At 38.2% G+C, this 16,537-nt stretch overlaps 1 protein-coding gene across 1 annotated transcript; it reads left to right on the top strand.

Annotated features, from left to right (window-relative positions):
• Nucleotides 1–331: 331 nt before the first annotated feature.
• On the top strand, nt 332–15,948 carry GULP1 (GULP, engulfment adaptor PTB domain containing 1; the record flags this gene model as incomplete). The annotated part of the gene is made up of 4 exons (XM_009865203.1): nt 332–556; nt 3,017–3,155; nt 9,567–9,661; nt 15,877–15,948. Coding segments are annotated over 4 exons (531 nt in total), but the record flags the coding sequence as incomplete, so codon positions are not given.
• Between the last annotated feature and the right edge of the window lie 589 nt (nt 15,949–16,537).

Here is a 16,537-nt window from a genome sequence, read left to right as displayed (position 1 = left end):
TGCATGTGCAGATATTGCTGATATGTTGGTATATTTAGACATTTGTCAGTGCACCTCATACACCCATTTTTGGAAAGATGCCTGCCTTCATTTTATTAGATGTCATTATCAAGGAGCAAGTCATCTTCATTCCTACTACTTCTGAGTTACCTCTTCCTGGGATGGTTTTTTAGATTTTATTCTACAATATTTCAAGTTATGTGTTGTGTACCTATAGCACTGAACAGCAAGTTGCTGACAAACTCTTTTCAATGTGTGGTTTTTCTTCTTTCCCTGACATTACCACATTCTGTTCCTCAGAATATTTTCTCTTTCTGTGATTTCTTTTCAGCTGCTGCACGTAAAGTGTGATAATGATGAACATATGTTTCAAAGACCCGCTACTTTTTTCTGGTGTAACAATGAGGATTCACCTCCTTGTTTAGATATCTCTTCCATTACGCTTACTCCTAGGAGTTCTCCTGACTCTAGACTACCATCTGGATTGTTAATACCACCACCTTCAAAAAGTGGTCTTCCAAAGCCAGCCAGGGAATACAGATGCCCAAGACCTCGTGTAATCCTGCTGTGCAAAAGCTTTTTCAGTTGTTCTTTTTTTTTTTTTCCTTTTGGCTTTCTTCTCTTCTCTGTTGTGTGTTAACTTGTATGAAAAATGTACATTTTGTACAGTGGTTAAAGGACAGAGCAGATTTATCTGAGATTCTCTAGGGATAGTCTTCAGATGTGGAATTTGCAAAGAGAGCCTTACTTCTATATAGCTTTTTTTCTCCCACCCCCAAAATATAAATTCTTATTTTCTCAGCATGTTTAAATTACTTTGTTAATGAATTACCTCTGAGCTATCTTTTTTTTATAATTCCTTAAGAATAATTATTCAAAACAAACAATTCTAAACATTCAACTTCAAAAGCTTTTCTCCCACCTTGAATTAATAGAAGACCAATCAGCCATTTTCAGCATATTTTATAAAAACTGTGCAAAATGAAGGTTGAAAATTTATTCTTACCTACAAAATGGGCATATTGCCTGCTTTTTCATAGCAATATGCTTATACTCTCAACTTTTCTTCCATTTGCAAGTAACATTTGGCTGTATTTGGCAAATATCCTGGCTTTCTGCATGTGTTCACTAAATAAAAATGCTCTTGTGCTCGTATGTATTCAAAATATACGTTCCTTAAAATATCTGCATTATGTTTGATTTAAAGTAGCTGTATCAGTTGTATCAGAATGGCCAGTAACTTCAAGAAAATGGCATATAGACAGGAAATGTCAAGTGTGGGGTGGCTTATTTTTGCCTAAAAGACTCATCTAAGACTTAACATAAATACTGTTTTTCTATCTAGCTTCTAGGTAGCCATGAACACTTAGCAAACAAGGAAAATGTGCATTAGCGTTTTCTATTTCCAAGACATTCTAGGCTTATCCATCAACATCAATGGGAAATTCAGCTTAATACATGACGTACACTTATGCATTAAACGTGATCCTGCCTTCCTGCTGCAGCCCAAACCCTATTGCAAGTCAGAGAGACTTCAGCTTGTATAAACGAAGGGATATTAATTTCTTATATGTTTTATTTGGGTCAAGTGCATCTATTGCTCTGCTTTGAGTGGCAGCAGTTGACATCTCAGACAGTTCTAGATCTCCCTTAATCCAAACTTAAAATATTAATTGGAAGGTCCTAAGAAATAGGAAAAACTTCGAAATTAGAAAAACTTTGTTTTTCTTTTTAACTCTTATATTCATCAGAAGACTGTAGATCAATATCTTTTCCTTCTCAGCAGCCAATGCAACCTCCAGAAAGGAACAGAGGTAATTCAGGGCTATCTGCAGACTTGGCTTAGAAATCTGTGGTGTCTACTGGCAGAGGGCAGCTTCAGTTGCTGCAGCAGAGCCACTGAAAAAGTAACGTTCCAAAATAAGGTTTAGGTCTATGAAACTCTCATGGACCAGCCAAAGACTACCTTTTTGCCAGGTTGTCATATTTATGTATTCTGAATAAAAGTATCCATGTGACTCATTTAACTTGCTCATAAGTATTTCTCATGTGAATGTTTTGATCAGATTGATTCTTATTTAAGAGTAGCAGGCTTTCCCTGTGCTTGGCTCTACAGTCTTTCTAAGATACCAAATGTAGCAGGGTTTTTATATTGTCTAAGTAATAACATGAACTTGCAAACTAATTTTGCATATATTTCTTGCCTTTGGCTTGTCAGTCTCAGTTTTAATCTAGTTCATCGTCTGTCTTTAGTGTTCAGTTTATTCTGACTTGACTGTATCTCATTTGTGTCCCGGAGTAGTGAACTGATGGCCAGAGGAATGAATAATTCAAAAATAAGTATGGCTATAGTACCATACTAATTGTTTGGTGTAGGGTTTCTTTTTTCATCCAGTATTTTTTTTTTAATCTTTCCAAATTCCTGGGCCATACTAATGAAACAATTTGTGGTTCATGATCAAGGATTAGAACTCTAATTTGGATATTAATATTCAGTGTATTGCCTGTCTAGATTGTTACTTACGGAAAAAAATCATTTGAAGCTTTGACCACACCACTTTATTTAGATTATCAAATAAGCGGTCGTGTAAGGAAGAATCAGTAAACAAGAAATATTGGGACTGTGTCTTTTATTTTTGGCTACTTGTTCTATGCACTCTAGACCATAGCATATTGTTGTCTCAGCGTTACCTGAAATGGGTCTTGTGAACATACCTGCATTCGTACGTCTGCTGTCAAGAACTGCTTGTCACCAGCTTTTTCAGGTGTAACTGTGATGTGTTTCTGGCTGAAAATGGAAAAATTGCAATGCTGCTTACGTATTGGAGAGTTTTAGCATGTCTCAGACTTGGAACTGCAAATGCCATTCGCTTGGTGTCAGGAGCTGTTTTTTTGCATGCTGATGGTTATTTTTAACTTTTTTGAAAGTATGGCTCTTACCTGCATGCTGAAGAATTCAGTATTGTGATCTTTTCCATGTGGAATATTGCCCTAATATTTATTGTCCTTATTGTAGGCAGGCAGTGTGACACCTAAATCACCCTCCACTGACATCTTTGATATGGTTCCCTTTTCTCCCATATCCCCTCAGTCATCAACACCTACTCGCAATGGTACACAGCCTCCTCCAGTACCCAGTAGATCTACAGAGATCAGTAAGTTCTATAACAACTGACCTATTTTTTCTGCTTACGTTATATTTTTTTAATACAGCATCTTTAAAGATTTGCATTCGTTCTGCATGAAAAGCCAAGCACAGTTTTCGTAAACCGCATTCAATAATGCCATTTCATTTTTATACCATCTTCCCAAAATTGTTGATGTTACTGCCAAGTTACATTATAAACATGTCTATTTACTTTCTGAAACTATTATATAAAGCGTTTGAAGGAGTCTACTTGGGGATTTGAACTTTGCTCTTTTTTTTACAGTATCTTTTTTTTTACTTCTTGCAAGAAATACTTTTACTTCCTGTTCTTTCCTTGCCAAGCCGCAGTTATAGTATCAAAAGCCTGCGTTTGTGGGGACGATAGCAGGTGGAGTAAGTATGGTGATGCAGAAGGAAGAGCTGAGGAAATCCCTCACGATGTAGACTGTCTTGGAAAGCTATTTTAAATACTACTTTTCGTATCATCTACAGCTTTGTTTTTCCAGTTATAATTGATGAACCTCTCCAGATCTGTGAACCACTCCTAAAAGATCTTCAAAAGATGATTAACAGTAGCAATTTTATTTTCCAAAGGCTTGAAAACAGCTAGGGTAAGGTTCCTGACTTCACTGGAAATCTTTTAGGACTCTACCAAGTATTTTTAAAAGCTTTGGAAATCCCTTGAGGGGTGAGGAGAGCAGAGTTCCATGAACAATATTAGAGGTTGCAGAAATACCAGTCTGTGCCAAGTATCTTTTATTTCTGATGCCTATTTTAGTATGGATAAGGGACATTAATGTTACTGCCTACTGCCACATAAAACCACATTTGAAGCCTTTCTGTCTGGTTTGGGGAATGCTGCTATTGTGTAGAAATTCTGGGGTATGAATGACCTGTGCACAATTATAAAAACACATGGTAAAACTAAAGTCAGGGAACGTCTTCCCCAATATCATATACCCTGCGCACCTTTCAGTTCCATTGCTCAGAATGACTGTCACGCTCTAAGGAGAAAGTGGCTGTTGAGGCTATTGATTCAACAAAAAAATCTGTTCCGAGAGAAGATTTTAAATTAATTTAGAGGAATTTCTATGGGTTTCTCAAAAGGTACATTAACAGAATTTAAAACTATTCTATCAAGAATAGTTAATATTGACTATTCTTAAATAACTTGCGAGAATATTAGAACATTCTAATATAATAGAGGTGTTCCTTTAAAAGAATTGTTATGGCTTTGTAAAGAACGACAAAAAAAAAATCTGAAGACTTCTCCTTCAGCAGCTCCTTTTGTGTTTTCAAATACGTCACTCTAAAACTGCAGACAATACCGTAAAATTTATCTCAATGTACATATCCAGCTTCAAAAGTAATATCTGGAGTTGAATTACAGAATAAGTTTTTTTTTTTTAGCTGTTGTCCTACCTTGGTTCCATTGAAACTGTGGCTAAAAATCTTGTGGGAGTCAGCACTCATGGTCTTGAGAATTTCAACTGTGTAGGTTTTGCAGTTGTTTAATCAGTGGGTTTTGAAATACAGAAAATATCCTAAATAAGTTGCTTGTTCAGTAGCATGTACTGTTTAAAAATAGTTGTCACTTCTGCACTTCATTTGCATTAAATTAAGATTATGATGTTCAGAAACAGGACAGCTGGTGTCTGTTAATTCTCTGTGCTCCTCAGTGTGCTATGTTTCAGAGAGAGATTACAGAAGTACATCGTGGTCTTTATTACTTTTTCTCCCTACCTACTCTTTCAATCTATGTCATGGTAATTCACGTATTAACAAAGTTTGGTGTATTTCAGAAGTGTAATTTGCAGCAGAAGAGGAAGCTGTTTTATGATCAAACAAGGACTTACTGTCTTGGATGGAAAGTTCAGGTCTTATAAGAGCCCCATTCGAGCTGTGTCATGTGGCAGTGCTATAATATACAGTGATACGTCGGTGTGTGGGGTGTGATCACTGCCAGTAGAAGCTCGCTGGCATTTCTTTCTCCAATACAAGTCAGGTGGCAACCAAAAGGAGCCAACATTTGGAGTCTCCCATTTTCCCAAGTCATCTCGTGTTCTTACCTCTACTTCCTCATGCGCTTGAACCTTTGTTTTGGGGGGGTTTTGTGTCGTTTTTGGTTGAAGTTGCAGGGTGATTTTGTTGAGATTTAGAATTTTTATAACTTTTACCTTTATCACGTTCAGTAGTAGTAAGGAAGGAGAAAGATAAGGCTGTGCTATCTATTTGCTCGTGTCAACCTCACTCACTTCTTTTGTCTAAGGTTCATCTGCCTGTTACCCAGGGATGGCACCTGTGCTGCTCAAGCAAAATGTGCTTTCAAAAGCCAGAGTTCATCTTGCTCATCAGCTGGCCAGTTTGACAAATGACCCAAAAATAACACTGCACAGGAAAGATAGGTCCCATTGGCAGGAAACCTGTAACACCCCCAAGCACTTTGGGTTCTCCAAAATCAAGAGCTTTGTAGATGTCACATTACCATGATGATAATTTGGCTTTTCATTAAAAGAAATGCCTCAAGTAGGTGGTTTCCACCAGTAAAAATTGGTGTTTATAAGTGATATCTTTTGCTTTGGCCAAAAAACCAGCATTATAATACTGGAAGAGTGGAACGCTGACCTTTTCTTGGAAAGGCGTTTATCTACAAAGCATTTAAGCTTTAAAAAAGGAAAAAGATTCTTGAAATTTTGAGCTTTTATTCAGTAATATACCAGTACGGCTTCTCAGTAAATGTCTGGATATATCAGTGATAGCACATAGATTATTTTAGCATATTTTAAAGGAGAAAATTGCATCATTTTTGGACAGGAGGTTGCAGATTAAATGAATGTCTCTGTAGGTAATATTGGCAAAAAAACACGATTCTTTCAAAAACAAATGCTCTTTCCAGAATTGTATTTCTCCTCAAAATGTTCCTGAGAAATAGGTCTTTTAAGACCAAGTTTGCAGTAACCAGCTTGCAGACTAACCATAAACATAGCCCAATTAATTGCTTAATTGAAAAATTGACCAACGCATACTTAGTGCAGCCAAAAATGCAAAGACCATGCTGCTGATTCCCCATGGAGTAAGGGATTGCAAATATTCTCGTCAGTTCTCTGAAAGGGCAAAATTCACTTTAATTAAAGGAGTAATTGATGTGTTTCTTCTTGGAACATCATTGTTATCTCGGAAGAGAACTGAAGAGGAACATTTTCTATTGAATTGTTGAACATTTATTTCACTCAAATGCATTTTGAGCAATCCAAGGTCACAACTGGCAGATGCAAAAATCTGCTTCAGGATGCTCTCTTTCCAGGGATATTTAAGTGTACATTGTCAGAATAATAGTGGGATCATTTTCTGTGCTTTAATAATTCCAAAAGAAAAAAAATACAGAGTAGCCTGCAGCTAAGAGAAAGGCTTCCTGGACTTCAGTACCTCAACTTATTCCAAATATTTTTGTGGGTTCTTGTCCTCCATGCGATTAATTTTTATTTGCCATCACAGCTGCTCCAGGACATCTGGGGAAAGCATGTATCAGAATAACTCTGTGTCTAGTTGATAGCTAAGGTAAAGAAGACTGGGATGCAAAATGCAGAAGAAAAGCCAAATATCTGTAGTTTTGTTTAGTAATTAGTTTTTGTGCAGGTTGCTGCTTTCCATACTACATCTTTCTTGTCCTGAATGTCAGATAGGTCACAGAAACAAAAATGTGTTGCCCGTTCCTGTCTTTCTGTGGTTTGAGTTGCCGATGCAAGACATCAGCATTTCATGTTTTTGAATTTGTTGGTCCAGTTCCCAAGCTGTGAATTTATTCCCATCCAGAAAGGAATGGCAAAAGAAAACGTAATTATATGTGGTGTTTGAAAGGATCGTTTTCAAAGACTTCCTGGTTGCTGTGTATTGGAGAAAGAAATGCCTGCTTATACTACATTTATTTTAGAGAGTGTGCCAAGCAAGATATTCTCATTGTAGGTAGTTTTCATGTAAATAATCTAGCCTGAAATAAAATATTACTGATTTGTCCCTATGTGGAGGGAACACCAGCCGATAAGCCTATGGATATCCCGCGCAGTAATGCAGCTCTGCAGCGACTACATTTGAGTATTCGTCCAGTTTCCACATATATTTCAGCCTCCGTTCAAAAGATAAATTCTATTTTGTGGAGCTTTATCCCCTCCCTGACATTTGACAATACAATCTCTCATGCAACACACGTTTTAAATGCAGAAAAGCAGTTGTACTGTGGACTTTTTCAGCTGATTTACTGAAATGATTAGCAAGTTACAGTGGAGATAGTTCCTAAACTAATAATTTGTCATAGAAACTCCGCTGGGAAATACTACTCTATTTTGAATTTGATTCCGGATGGGATTTATTAGGCTCTGTCACGTAGAATAAGTTACACTATGGTTAGTTTTAAAGTCTGCTCTGAATAACAATATGAAGGCAGTAATCCTATACCTGAAAGCAGATGACATTAAAAGAGCTAAAGCTTCTGCTCTTCTCCTGTTAATGAGCTGAGAAGTGCTGTCATTAATAAAAGCCCAGTAACAAGGCGTCCATAGTGATGTGCAAAACACTTGCTTTAGAAAAAAAAGCGGTAAGTCATATTTCAGTACTAACAAGTGCAAGAATTGTGTTCTTTACTGTTTTTCCCCCCCTAAATATGTTGCTTGAATGTTTTCTGAAGCTTAGTGTTGAAACTGGCTGCTTTTAGCTGTCTGACCACCCAGAAAACTGTCAGCAAAAAAGAGCCTATGGAGGAGGGAGGCAAAAAGAGAAAGAAAGGAAGTGGACTTACATAATGAACAAATAGACTTACAAAGAAGAGTAACGCACGATCGCTTTCTGCCCAGTAGAGCTAGCTTAGATTGAAAGTCAAAGCTGCTACACCTCTGAAGGTTACTTAGTAGGGACATCGGAGCATGTGAGGACACTGATTATGCTGGAGCAGACCCATTTTGGCTGTGAAAGAGGCAAGGGAGAAGGTAGATCCTAACTTTTATGTTGGATTATCCTAGTTAAAGTCTCTTTTGCATGCAGGTGGTCTGCCTCTGCCAGCAAAGACTAGATTTTTATTATTCTTTTTTTGGCTCAAATGGGCTTTTGGAATAAGGCTCTCCAGTCTGGGCCATCTCGTGGTCCCATGTGGTAGCTTGTAGCTGTATAGCCACAGTTTTTGAAATGTGTAGTTAATCAAGGTCCTGCTTGTTTTCATACTTTATCTTTTCAGAGATACTAATGGCCCATTTTACTCTCGTTCTCTTAAGCTAGCATTTTTTTAAGGTTGATAGTATGCTTTCTTGCTGGACAACCATGAAAGTTAGGAGGTAGGATATGATTATAATTTTGTCCCCACCAATGACAGGACTGTATTAACTCGGTTCTGTAATTTTTACAGATGTGGTCGATTTGGGTTGGAGAAATCATTTTTTTACTGGTTTAGTTCAACCCAGTGTGGCATAGGAAAAGTCTGTGTAGGTAGGACCGTTACACGTAGAGAAAAAAATCCCATTGCTGACAAGGAAAAAAACCAAAACAACAAAAAAAAACCCCAAGCAAGCAAACAAATTTAAAAAATTGCACAAAGTATTTGGCTTGTCAGACATGAAGAAGAAGGTATTTCTTCTTCTCCAGGCAAAAAAGAAGCAAACAGATGCCATGTCCACTAGAAAGCACATTACAGTTTAAAAGTAGTGAGATACTGTATGGCATTGAGAGAGAGAAATTGCTATCATTCTATTTATGGATCCAGATTTAGAGGAATTTTAGGGCGAGTGACTTTCATGGTCTTACGCTTTTCCCATCCTTTCTTGACTTGATCTTAACCAAATTTCTAAACTGCTCTAACAGTTAGTTTTAGTTCCTACCAGCTGTGTACTGAGGAAGTCTGCCAAATGAAGGCTTTACCTGCTGTGAGTAAGAAGAGTAGTTTGTCCTCACAGAGATGTCCTTAACCTGATGGTGAGAAGTGGCAGACAGGGGACATGAAGGCTAATTTGTTTTTGCAAATATGTTTCTGGCATGTTTCCTAGCCACTGATGCCCAGTTGTTCCCTTCTTATTTATGAAATTTTCCAGACATATTGATTCCAGAGCCCACTTCAGTAGAAGATTCCTTCTTCAAATTGCAGTTGCTTCTCATGGGATCCCTAAAATTCCTCTAGAAGGCACGAGCATTAATGAAAGCTAAATAGAAACTTAAACAAAAGTTGGTGCTGTGCTTGGAAAAATAATTGAGTATTAAATTTTGGAGAACTAACTAAGACCTGGCCTTCAAATTTGTATGTTAGAAGTTGTGGTTGATCAGTGGCGTATGTGGAGGTGCAGTTACTCAGGTTGTAAGGAGATGTAAGACGACTTTTTCAAAGCACTGTTGGCATAGCCCATCCCTTTTCTCTTAGTGACTCACTTTTCTGTTGTTCCAGAGAGAGACCTTTTTGGAGCAGAACCTTTTGACCCTTTTAGCTGCGGAGCCGGAGATTTCCCTCCAGACATTCAGTCCAAACTAGATGAGATGCAGGTAACCACCAAGTTATCAATTATGCAGATTTCTCTGGCTGTATGACTACTGTTGAAATACATGTTTACAGCACTCTGAAAATATATTCTAGACTGCACACACAACTTCTTCTGCCTTTAAAAACAGCTGTCTTTGGCTCTGGGACTATTAAACTGTATTGAGAATTGATTCAAGAATTTGGAACTGATGTGATTTCACCAGAAAATCTTTGCTGATTCTGAAACGAACTGTATCTGTTCGAATATTGACCCAATTTTGAAGCAATTCCAGGAGAAAGCTTTGGGATAAATCACTCTCTTCAATCAGACTTTCTAAATGCCTAATTTCTTGCCAGATTGCTTCTCTGGGGTGTTGGGTTTTTTTCAGCAGCCTGCCAGCAAAACAGAAGGCTGAAAGTACTGGGAACTTGAATTTTTAGGCTGCTGACCCCTCAGCAGAAAGCATTCCCAGGGCTTCCAGCCCTCTTGTATCTCAGAAGCACAGAAGTCCAAGAGAGCTAGCTCTCAACTCCGGCGGTTCCTCTTTTCTGGCTGGAGACCAGTAGATAGTGTTTCAGTGGTTGAGATAAGACTTAAATACAATATAATTTTCTCGTGAAATTTTTTTTCATTGCCGTTCATTGTGAACATTTATTTTCCTTACCTGTTTAGGATTGTGCCACTGACAAACTCCACTCACTGTGAAGTATGCAATTTAGATTCTTGCTCACCTGTACTCTGTCCCTTATAATTTCAGAGAGCAGCTAAAAGCCAGAACTGACTTCTTTGCTCTTCTGGTGAATATGCTTGTGTTTTGTGAATGCCATATTACCCAGCCCTTTAGCACAACCCCCAAATGTTTTAGCACTTCACATTTGCATTCACATCAATCTTTCCTGTTTTAGGAAAAAGTGCACTGCAGCATCTGTGGCTATTAGGAAGAAGCCTATGGAAATACCCAAATGTCACACACTAAGAGTTCTTATTACAGATAGTCCTCTGACAGAACTTTGAATCGTTAGCACATAAGGCTGCAAAGTGCTATCACCTCATAAAAAACATCAGCGCACAAAACAGTAGAAATCTTTGTCAAAGATTCTTGAAGTTCATAAAATGAAAACTTCAGGCAACCAGCCAGTAACTAAAGCCCCAAACCATGGGGCATTACTGTGTCCTATTGCAAAGAATATTGCAAACCGCCTGCACATACAGGTTTGGGGGTTTTCCAACTTTCCTGTATGCATTTTAAACTAGTCACACAATTAGAGAGTCAAGCATATCAGTTTTAGTGTGCCCTGACATTTCCACTGAAAATTAGTTAGTGGTCTTTATGTGGGTGCAAAACTTGGTCATGTATAATTTGGTTTAAAGCTGACAGAGTGTGGAAGAAGAATGTTCTAACTTTGGCCAAAGCAAAAGCTATGTGCAGTTATTTTACTATGCAGTTGGTTCAAAATACAGATGGAAACATGTTTTTCCTAATGTCTCTTCTGGTTTTTTTTTGTGCTTTCCTGGGTGCCTAGCGTCAGCGATGGTTGGTATATCATATTTTAATAATGGTATTTAAAGCATTTACAATTGAAGTGTGTTCATGTCTGGTGTTTTTGTTTTAATGTATATGTGTGGACACATGTATGTATATATAAACTTCTAAGGTTTTTCAGATATACAGCTCTTTCAGTCAGGGACATTTTAATTTTTAGGGGCCTACAATTTTTAAGCTGAGGGCAGCTGATCTTTAGTCTGTCTTAACAGCTGCTGACACTAAGCCTTCATTTTCATTGCTATTTGTTTTCCGTGCGTACTAATGAAACTTCCAGTTTTCATTATTGGATTGTCACTAGTGAAATGGTTGAAGCAAAACCTTCAATACAGACATTTTTCTGTTAGGACAGTCTATTTTTGTGAATGCCTTCTTATTTGGAAGCAGCTATTTAACACCTTAGGACCAGCAGATAGCTATGCTAAAAGTCAGTGGTTGTTAGATATGCAGCCTGTAAGGCGGAAGGTGTAGTAGACGTCACAAAAGGTAAAAAAGCACAGAACATGTAGTGTCTTCTGGTAAGTTTAGGGTTAAGGAACACGAAACAAAAATGTAGTGCCCAGCAAGCTGCCTCGGGGCCAGGCAGCTACAGCCTGGTTCAGGCAGCACAGTCCAGACTCTGCCCCCCTGTCTTGTGTGGAGGTCAGCCATATGGGTGGGCAAACATGCCCCACTCTGCAGAAAAGCCGTCTCAGCATCTGCCTGCATTTGAAGGTGATGTGTGAGCAACGTGGGAGAGGAAAGCGGAGCACAGCGGAAGAGGCATCGGAGAATAAACTCTGAAGTACCAGGTGTTTTTTCTTTGCATCCCATGTTCTGAACTTAATGCGATCAGGTGAAGTTCCCTGACCTCTCGGGGAACATTCATATGTTTAAACTTTGGTGAGAATCCAAATTTCACACTTATGCTTTATTTTCTGTTCCATTTCTCCGTCCAGTCTCCACTGATCTTTTCAGAGAGCTCAAAACTCAAAGCATGTGCTGAGATGTGACTTCTACAGCTCAGGCGTCTGTCCAACCTCCTGGTTTCCCCACCCTTTTGCTGAAACATCCTCTCTGTTTTCACCGTATCCAGACATTAATAAAATGAATTTGTCTATTTTCCCAGAAATCTTGCAGTGAAAGGAAATTTCCTCGGATCACGAGTCGTACCAGCAGCAATTGCTCTAATTTATTAAAATCTCAAGGTAGTTAGTATCGTAAAGCTTCCAGGAGCTGCATGCCATTCTCCCTGCGTGCCCTGAAGCAGTCAGTAGCCGTGTCATCTTCCCATCTGCAATAGGTTATGCTCAGCCCTCTAAATTATCTTCTCAGAGATGTATGAATTTATCATCAGGTCATTGAGTTTGTGCTGATTTAATCTCATTAAACGAAGTCACTGTAAAGTGGTAAATGAGTTAACCTCAGAGCCTTAAGATTGACTTGGGCAAATTTATCTTCTAATAAAATGCAAGTTCTTTGTCTTTTCCCATCTACTGTTTTTAAACAGAATAGCTCACGTCTTATTATTATAGACACACACAAAAAAAATCCAACAAACAGGGGAGTTTTGGAAGAGGGGTTGTTTTCTGATTACTTTTTTTTAGCCAAAACAAACTTTGCTCCTCTCTTTATGAGACCACTCATCTCTAGTATGATGCCGTTGTTTTCCGAGTAACTAAGATGCTCAGTCCTTGTGTAGCTTCAAAATAATAAAGTTTCTTGGCACTGTCATCACAGAAGCAAGGCATAACATAGATGGACACTTCATAGTCCTTCCTGTTCCCACTCCTGTCCAGTACTGGGGGATGACCTTTTTCTGCATTCCCTGAAAATCAGCAGATTTGAGAGATTTTCTGACTGCATGAGGAGTTGCTGTTTCCTGAACCTTTAAAATATGGGAAGCCGTAGCACACATGCTTTTTAATGAACAGACAGAGTGTTGTGCTAAGAACATATGTTATTAGAAGCTGAAATAGCTGGATTTCACAAGACAAAATATTTCAAATGCTGTGTATTAAAATTAATGATGCATTTTTACATATATAGTATGTAATGTGTACCAAGTGCTGACTGTATGTCATTTTTAAAGGAAAAAAAACCACACTCTGACACATTAATCGAGTTTATAGGAAAAAAGATATAACAAACCATAATTTATAATCTGCTCAATAGTTCCAACTGACTTCATTATTATTACAGCTGCAAATTACTGGGGTTTGGAGTGGAGAGTCCAAAGTAGGCATATGCTGTGTGATTGAACCTATAATAATCATAGAGCAGCCTCATGCAGGAGTCATGAGACTTGAAAGACATATATATAGATAGATATATAGAAACTGTATTCCTGAAAGCGGGCATAAAATATTCTGCGTTGCTGAGAGCTATAGCATAGGATACTTATTCCATTATCTGCATTAATTGCATTTCAGCTGTGTCTGGATTTAAAGGAGAATGCTTTCTTAAAACCTAGTCTTCCCACAGCTTGCTTGACTACAGCTGGTTGGATATGCTTTTTTGAATTATACCATATATTTGCCAAAGTATACTTTTGGAGATTCCAACCATTATTTAAGAAGTTGGAGTTCTTTTTCAAACCCTGCAGGATTAAGAATGGAGATGGAGATCTGAAGTCGGTGCTTTCCTGATCTTTGAAAATTTGCTTGCAATTATTTGCCCAAGAGTCTGCTGGCTGAGGATATGCTGATTTATTTCTGCTTTCAAAGGCTGCATTTAATTTAATGGGAATATTCACTGAGACAGTGCAGCTTTCTTTGATTTTCACTGCTATGCGCTTCTTGTCCTTGACTTAAATATTCATGTAGGTAAAAAAACCAAGCCAATAAATCTAGATTTTACATTCTTTTAAACGCTGAAAACTGCCTGTAAGGCTATCCAGGTTGCCTTGATGTTGTTGGGCATTTTTGACCCCGTGGTTGGCATGGAAGTTTGAGCCTACTAGTAATTGAAGCCTCTGCTGCTTGATGATCGTGGTTTTTGTGTGATTTAACAGGTAAACATTGAAATGCCCTGTCCCCGTTATAGGCAGTTATGAGCATGAACCATTTCTAAATATGCTTGTGTTAAGAGTGCAGTTCCTGATAAATCTGACACATACAGTGCAGCGATCCCTTCACAGATTAACATTGCAAATATGTGAAAATGGGATTGTTTTAAATGCAAAATATCACAGCTTTAAAGAGAAAGAGGACTGAATGGTGGCGGGAGGGGGATGATCTCGAGTGAAGCTGCAGAAGGAAAGGTCAGGGGAACAACTGTTTTTCAAGAAAGTCGAAGTAGTTCAAAGTAAAGATGTGCTAAGTGACAGAATATCAGTTCATAGGGAATAAAACAAAAGTTAGAAAAACCCCACATGATCAACATGAGAGCAGTGAGATTCGTGTGCGTCCAAAAATGCATAATCTGGTTCGCTCTTACCCAGACAGACAAAGGGCATTGGAAGCACATCTGCGTCACACAGCTGCCCATAGTGCTTCAGTGTGTAGAAGAAAGATAAGAGGGTGTGGGATGTGGATCGGGTGCCCGTGACAGGGCCCTCTGGGTCCTGCTTCAACCCCGTTGCTGAAGCTGGTCTGCTGCTGGAGCTGCATCCAGCCATCCTCTTCTTCAAACGCCAACTGTCCCTTTCACAACCTCAAAATATTAAAATATTATCATTTCAGGCACATTGTAACTGTGGGGTTTACAACTTCACAGGCTAAACTGTAGACCTAATTCTCTGAATTCTCCTTCTGGGTAAGCAGTCCTCCTTTGGCTGCAGCTGCATCAATTAACAATATCCTTTGGGTAAACGAACAAATGGAACGGGATGTGTTTGACTTGGAACTTCAGGTGTTGTTTGCTTGAAATATTTTTTGCATTGAATACTCTTTTTGTTAATCCTTTGAAAAAAAAAAAAAACAGAGGGGAGGGGAAAAAAACAAGTCAAGTCCAGCAGTGAACTTTGGCAGGGCCACACCACCCAGGTAGGGCAAACAGGTAGCACAGCGGGATGCGATTCACACCACAGTGCTGCTACCAGCTTGAAGTCGCACAGCATGGATCTGCCTTTGGGAACATGCAAATTTTACTTGAAAGATCTCAGATCATTTAGGAACTATTGCCAGGAAGTTTTTTTTTCCTCAGCACTTTCCCCGTATTGAACGTGCTGCTGTTAATTTAGAACTGGTGCAAACTAAGGGCGTTTTGTAAACCAAACGCGAGTACTTGTAGAGTGAGTTTCTTTTCAATAGGGGGGTGGTAGCTGAACTAAAATGAGGGATTACTGAATGGAGGAGACACCTGGGATTAGTAACAATGTCCATAAATTATCTGAATCTTTAAAGTGTAAAGAAAATAAACTCTTCGCTTATAAAGCCCTAATCTTTCCTGCTTATAAATCACATTGGATTTTACTGGTGCAAGTCAAGCTTGTTTGTTTTTCTATCAAAAATTTGTTTTCTATAATACTTTCTTCAGTTTATATGCATACTGTATTTGGTTTGTTGTACAAAACACATCCTTTTCTAAGTTAACCACTAAGACTTATGGAAAATTGGATGACCAAGTGATATAAGTATCTCTGAATTCACTCTGAAGTATCCTGATGGTTTATCTGCCTAAAAATAAGCTCAAATTTAGATACTTTTGGAAAGAGAGCTTAATTCTCCAGAAATCACCTTCCTTTTTATTAACTATGTCTTGTTTCATTACAGGAGGGGTTCAAAATGGGATTAACTCTCGAAGGCACAGTGTTTTGTCTTGACCCACTAGACAGCAGATGCTGATGTCAAGAACTGAAATGTAAAATTCCTACACAGTGGTTTGTTTTTTTTAAATTCCGAACACGTGTTCACAGATATTATCCATGTGCCAAAAATTGCTTTTTTCAACATGTAAACTCTTGTGAGGTTTGCTTGTGTAAAAATCCGTCTTAGCCCCAGTCTTTCCCTGTACAAATGTAAAAAGTTGTATTTGTTTATGAAATATGAATTAAATTACGCTGTTGTGTTTTTGTCTCACATTTTGGCCCGAGTTTACTGCGCTTTATGGCTTTTAGCCTGGAGAAGTTCTTCAGAAAGCTCACACATACCTCTCTCTGTTTGCAGATGTGCAAGCATGATTTTTCTGTAATACTTTACCTGACAGCATTTTGAAATTATGCTTTTAAGCGGTTACTTAATATGCAAGCAATAAAATGATTAATATCTAGTACAAAATGTTCAAATTGCAGTGAAGAAGCAGAAAATGCTAACTATGCTTAAAAGGTAAATTTGGATGCTGTGTAACTGATTTCCATTACTATGTATGGTTGCTATGCTGTATATACGTTGTCATTAGTTTATAACGTCCAGACGATTCTAGGTCCTTAATTCA

The sequence above is a fragment of the Apaloderma vittatum genome, unplaced genomic scaffold (assembly GCF_000703405.1).
Source record: "Apaloderma vittatum isolate BGI_N311 unplaced genomic scaffold, ASM70340v1 scaffold43942, whole genome shotgun sequence".
Taxonomy (NCBI): Eukaryota; Metazoa; Chordata; class Aves; order Trogoniformes; family Trogonidae; genus Apaloderma; species Apaloderma vittatum.
Note: the sequence above shows the minus strand (reverse complement) of the source record. Positions and strands in the feature narration are given on the sequence as shown.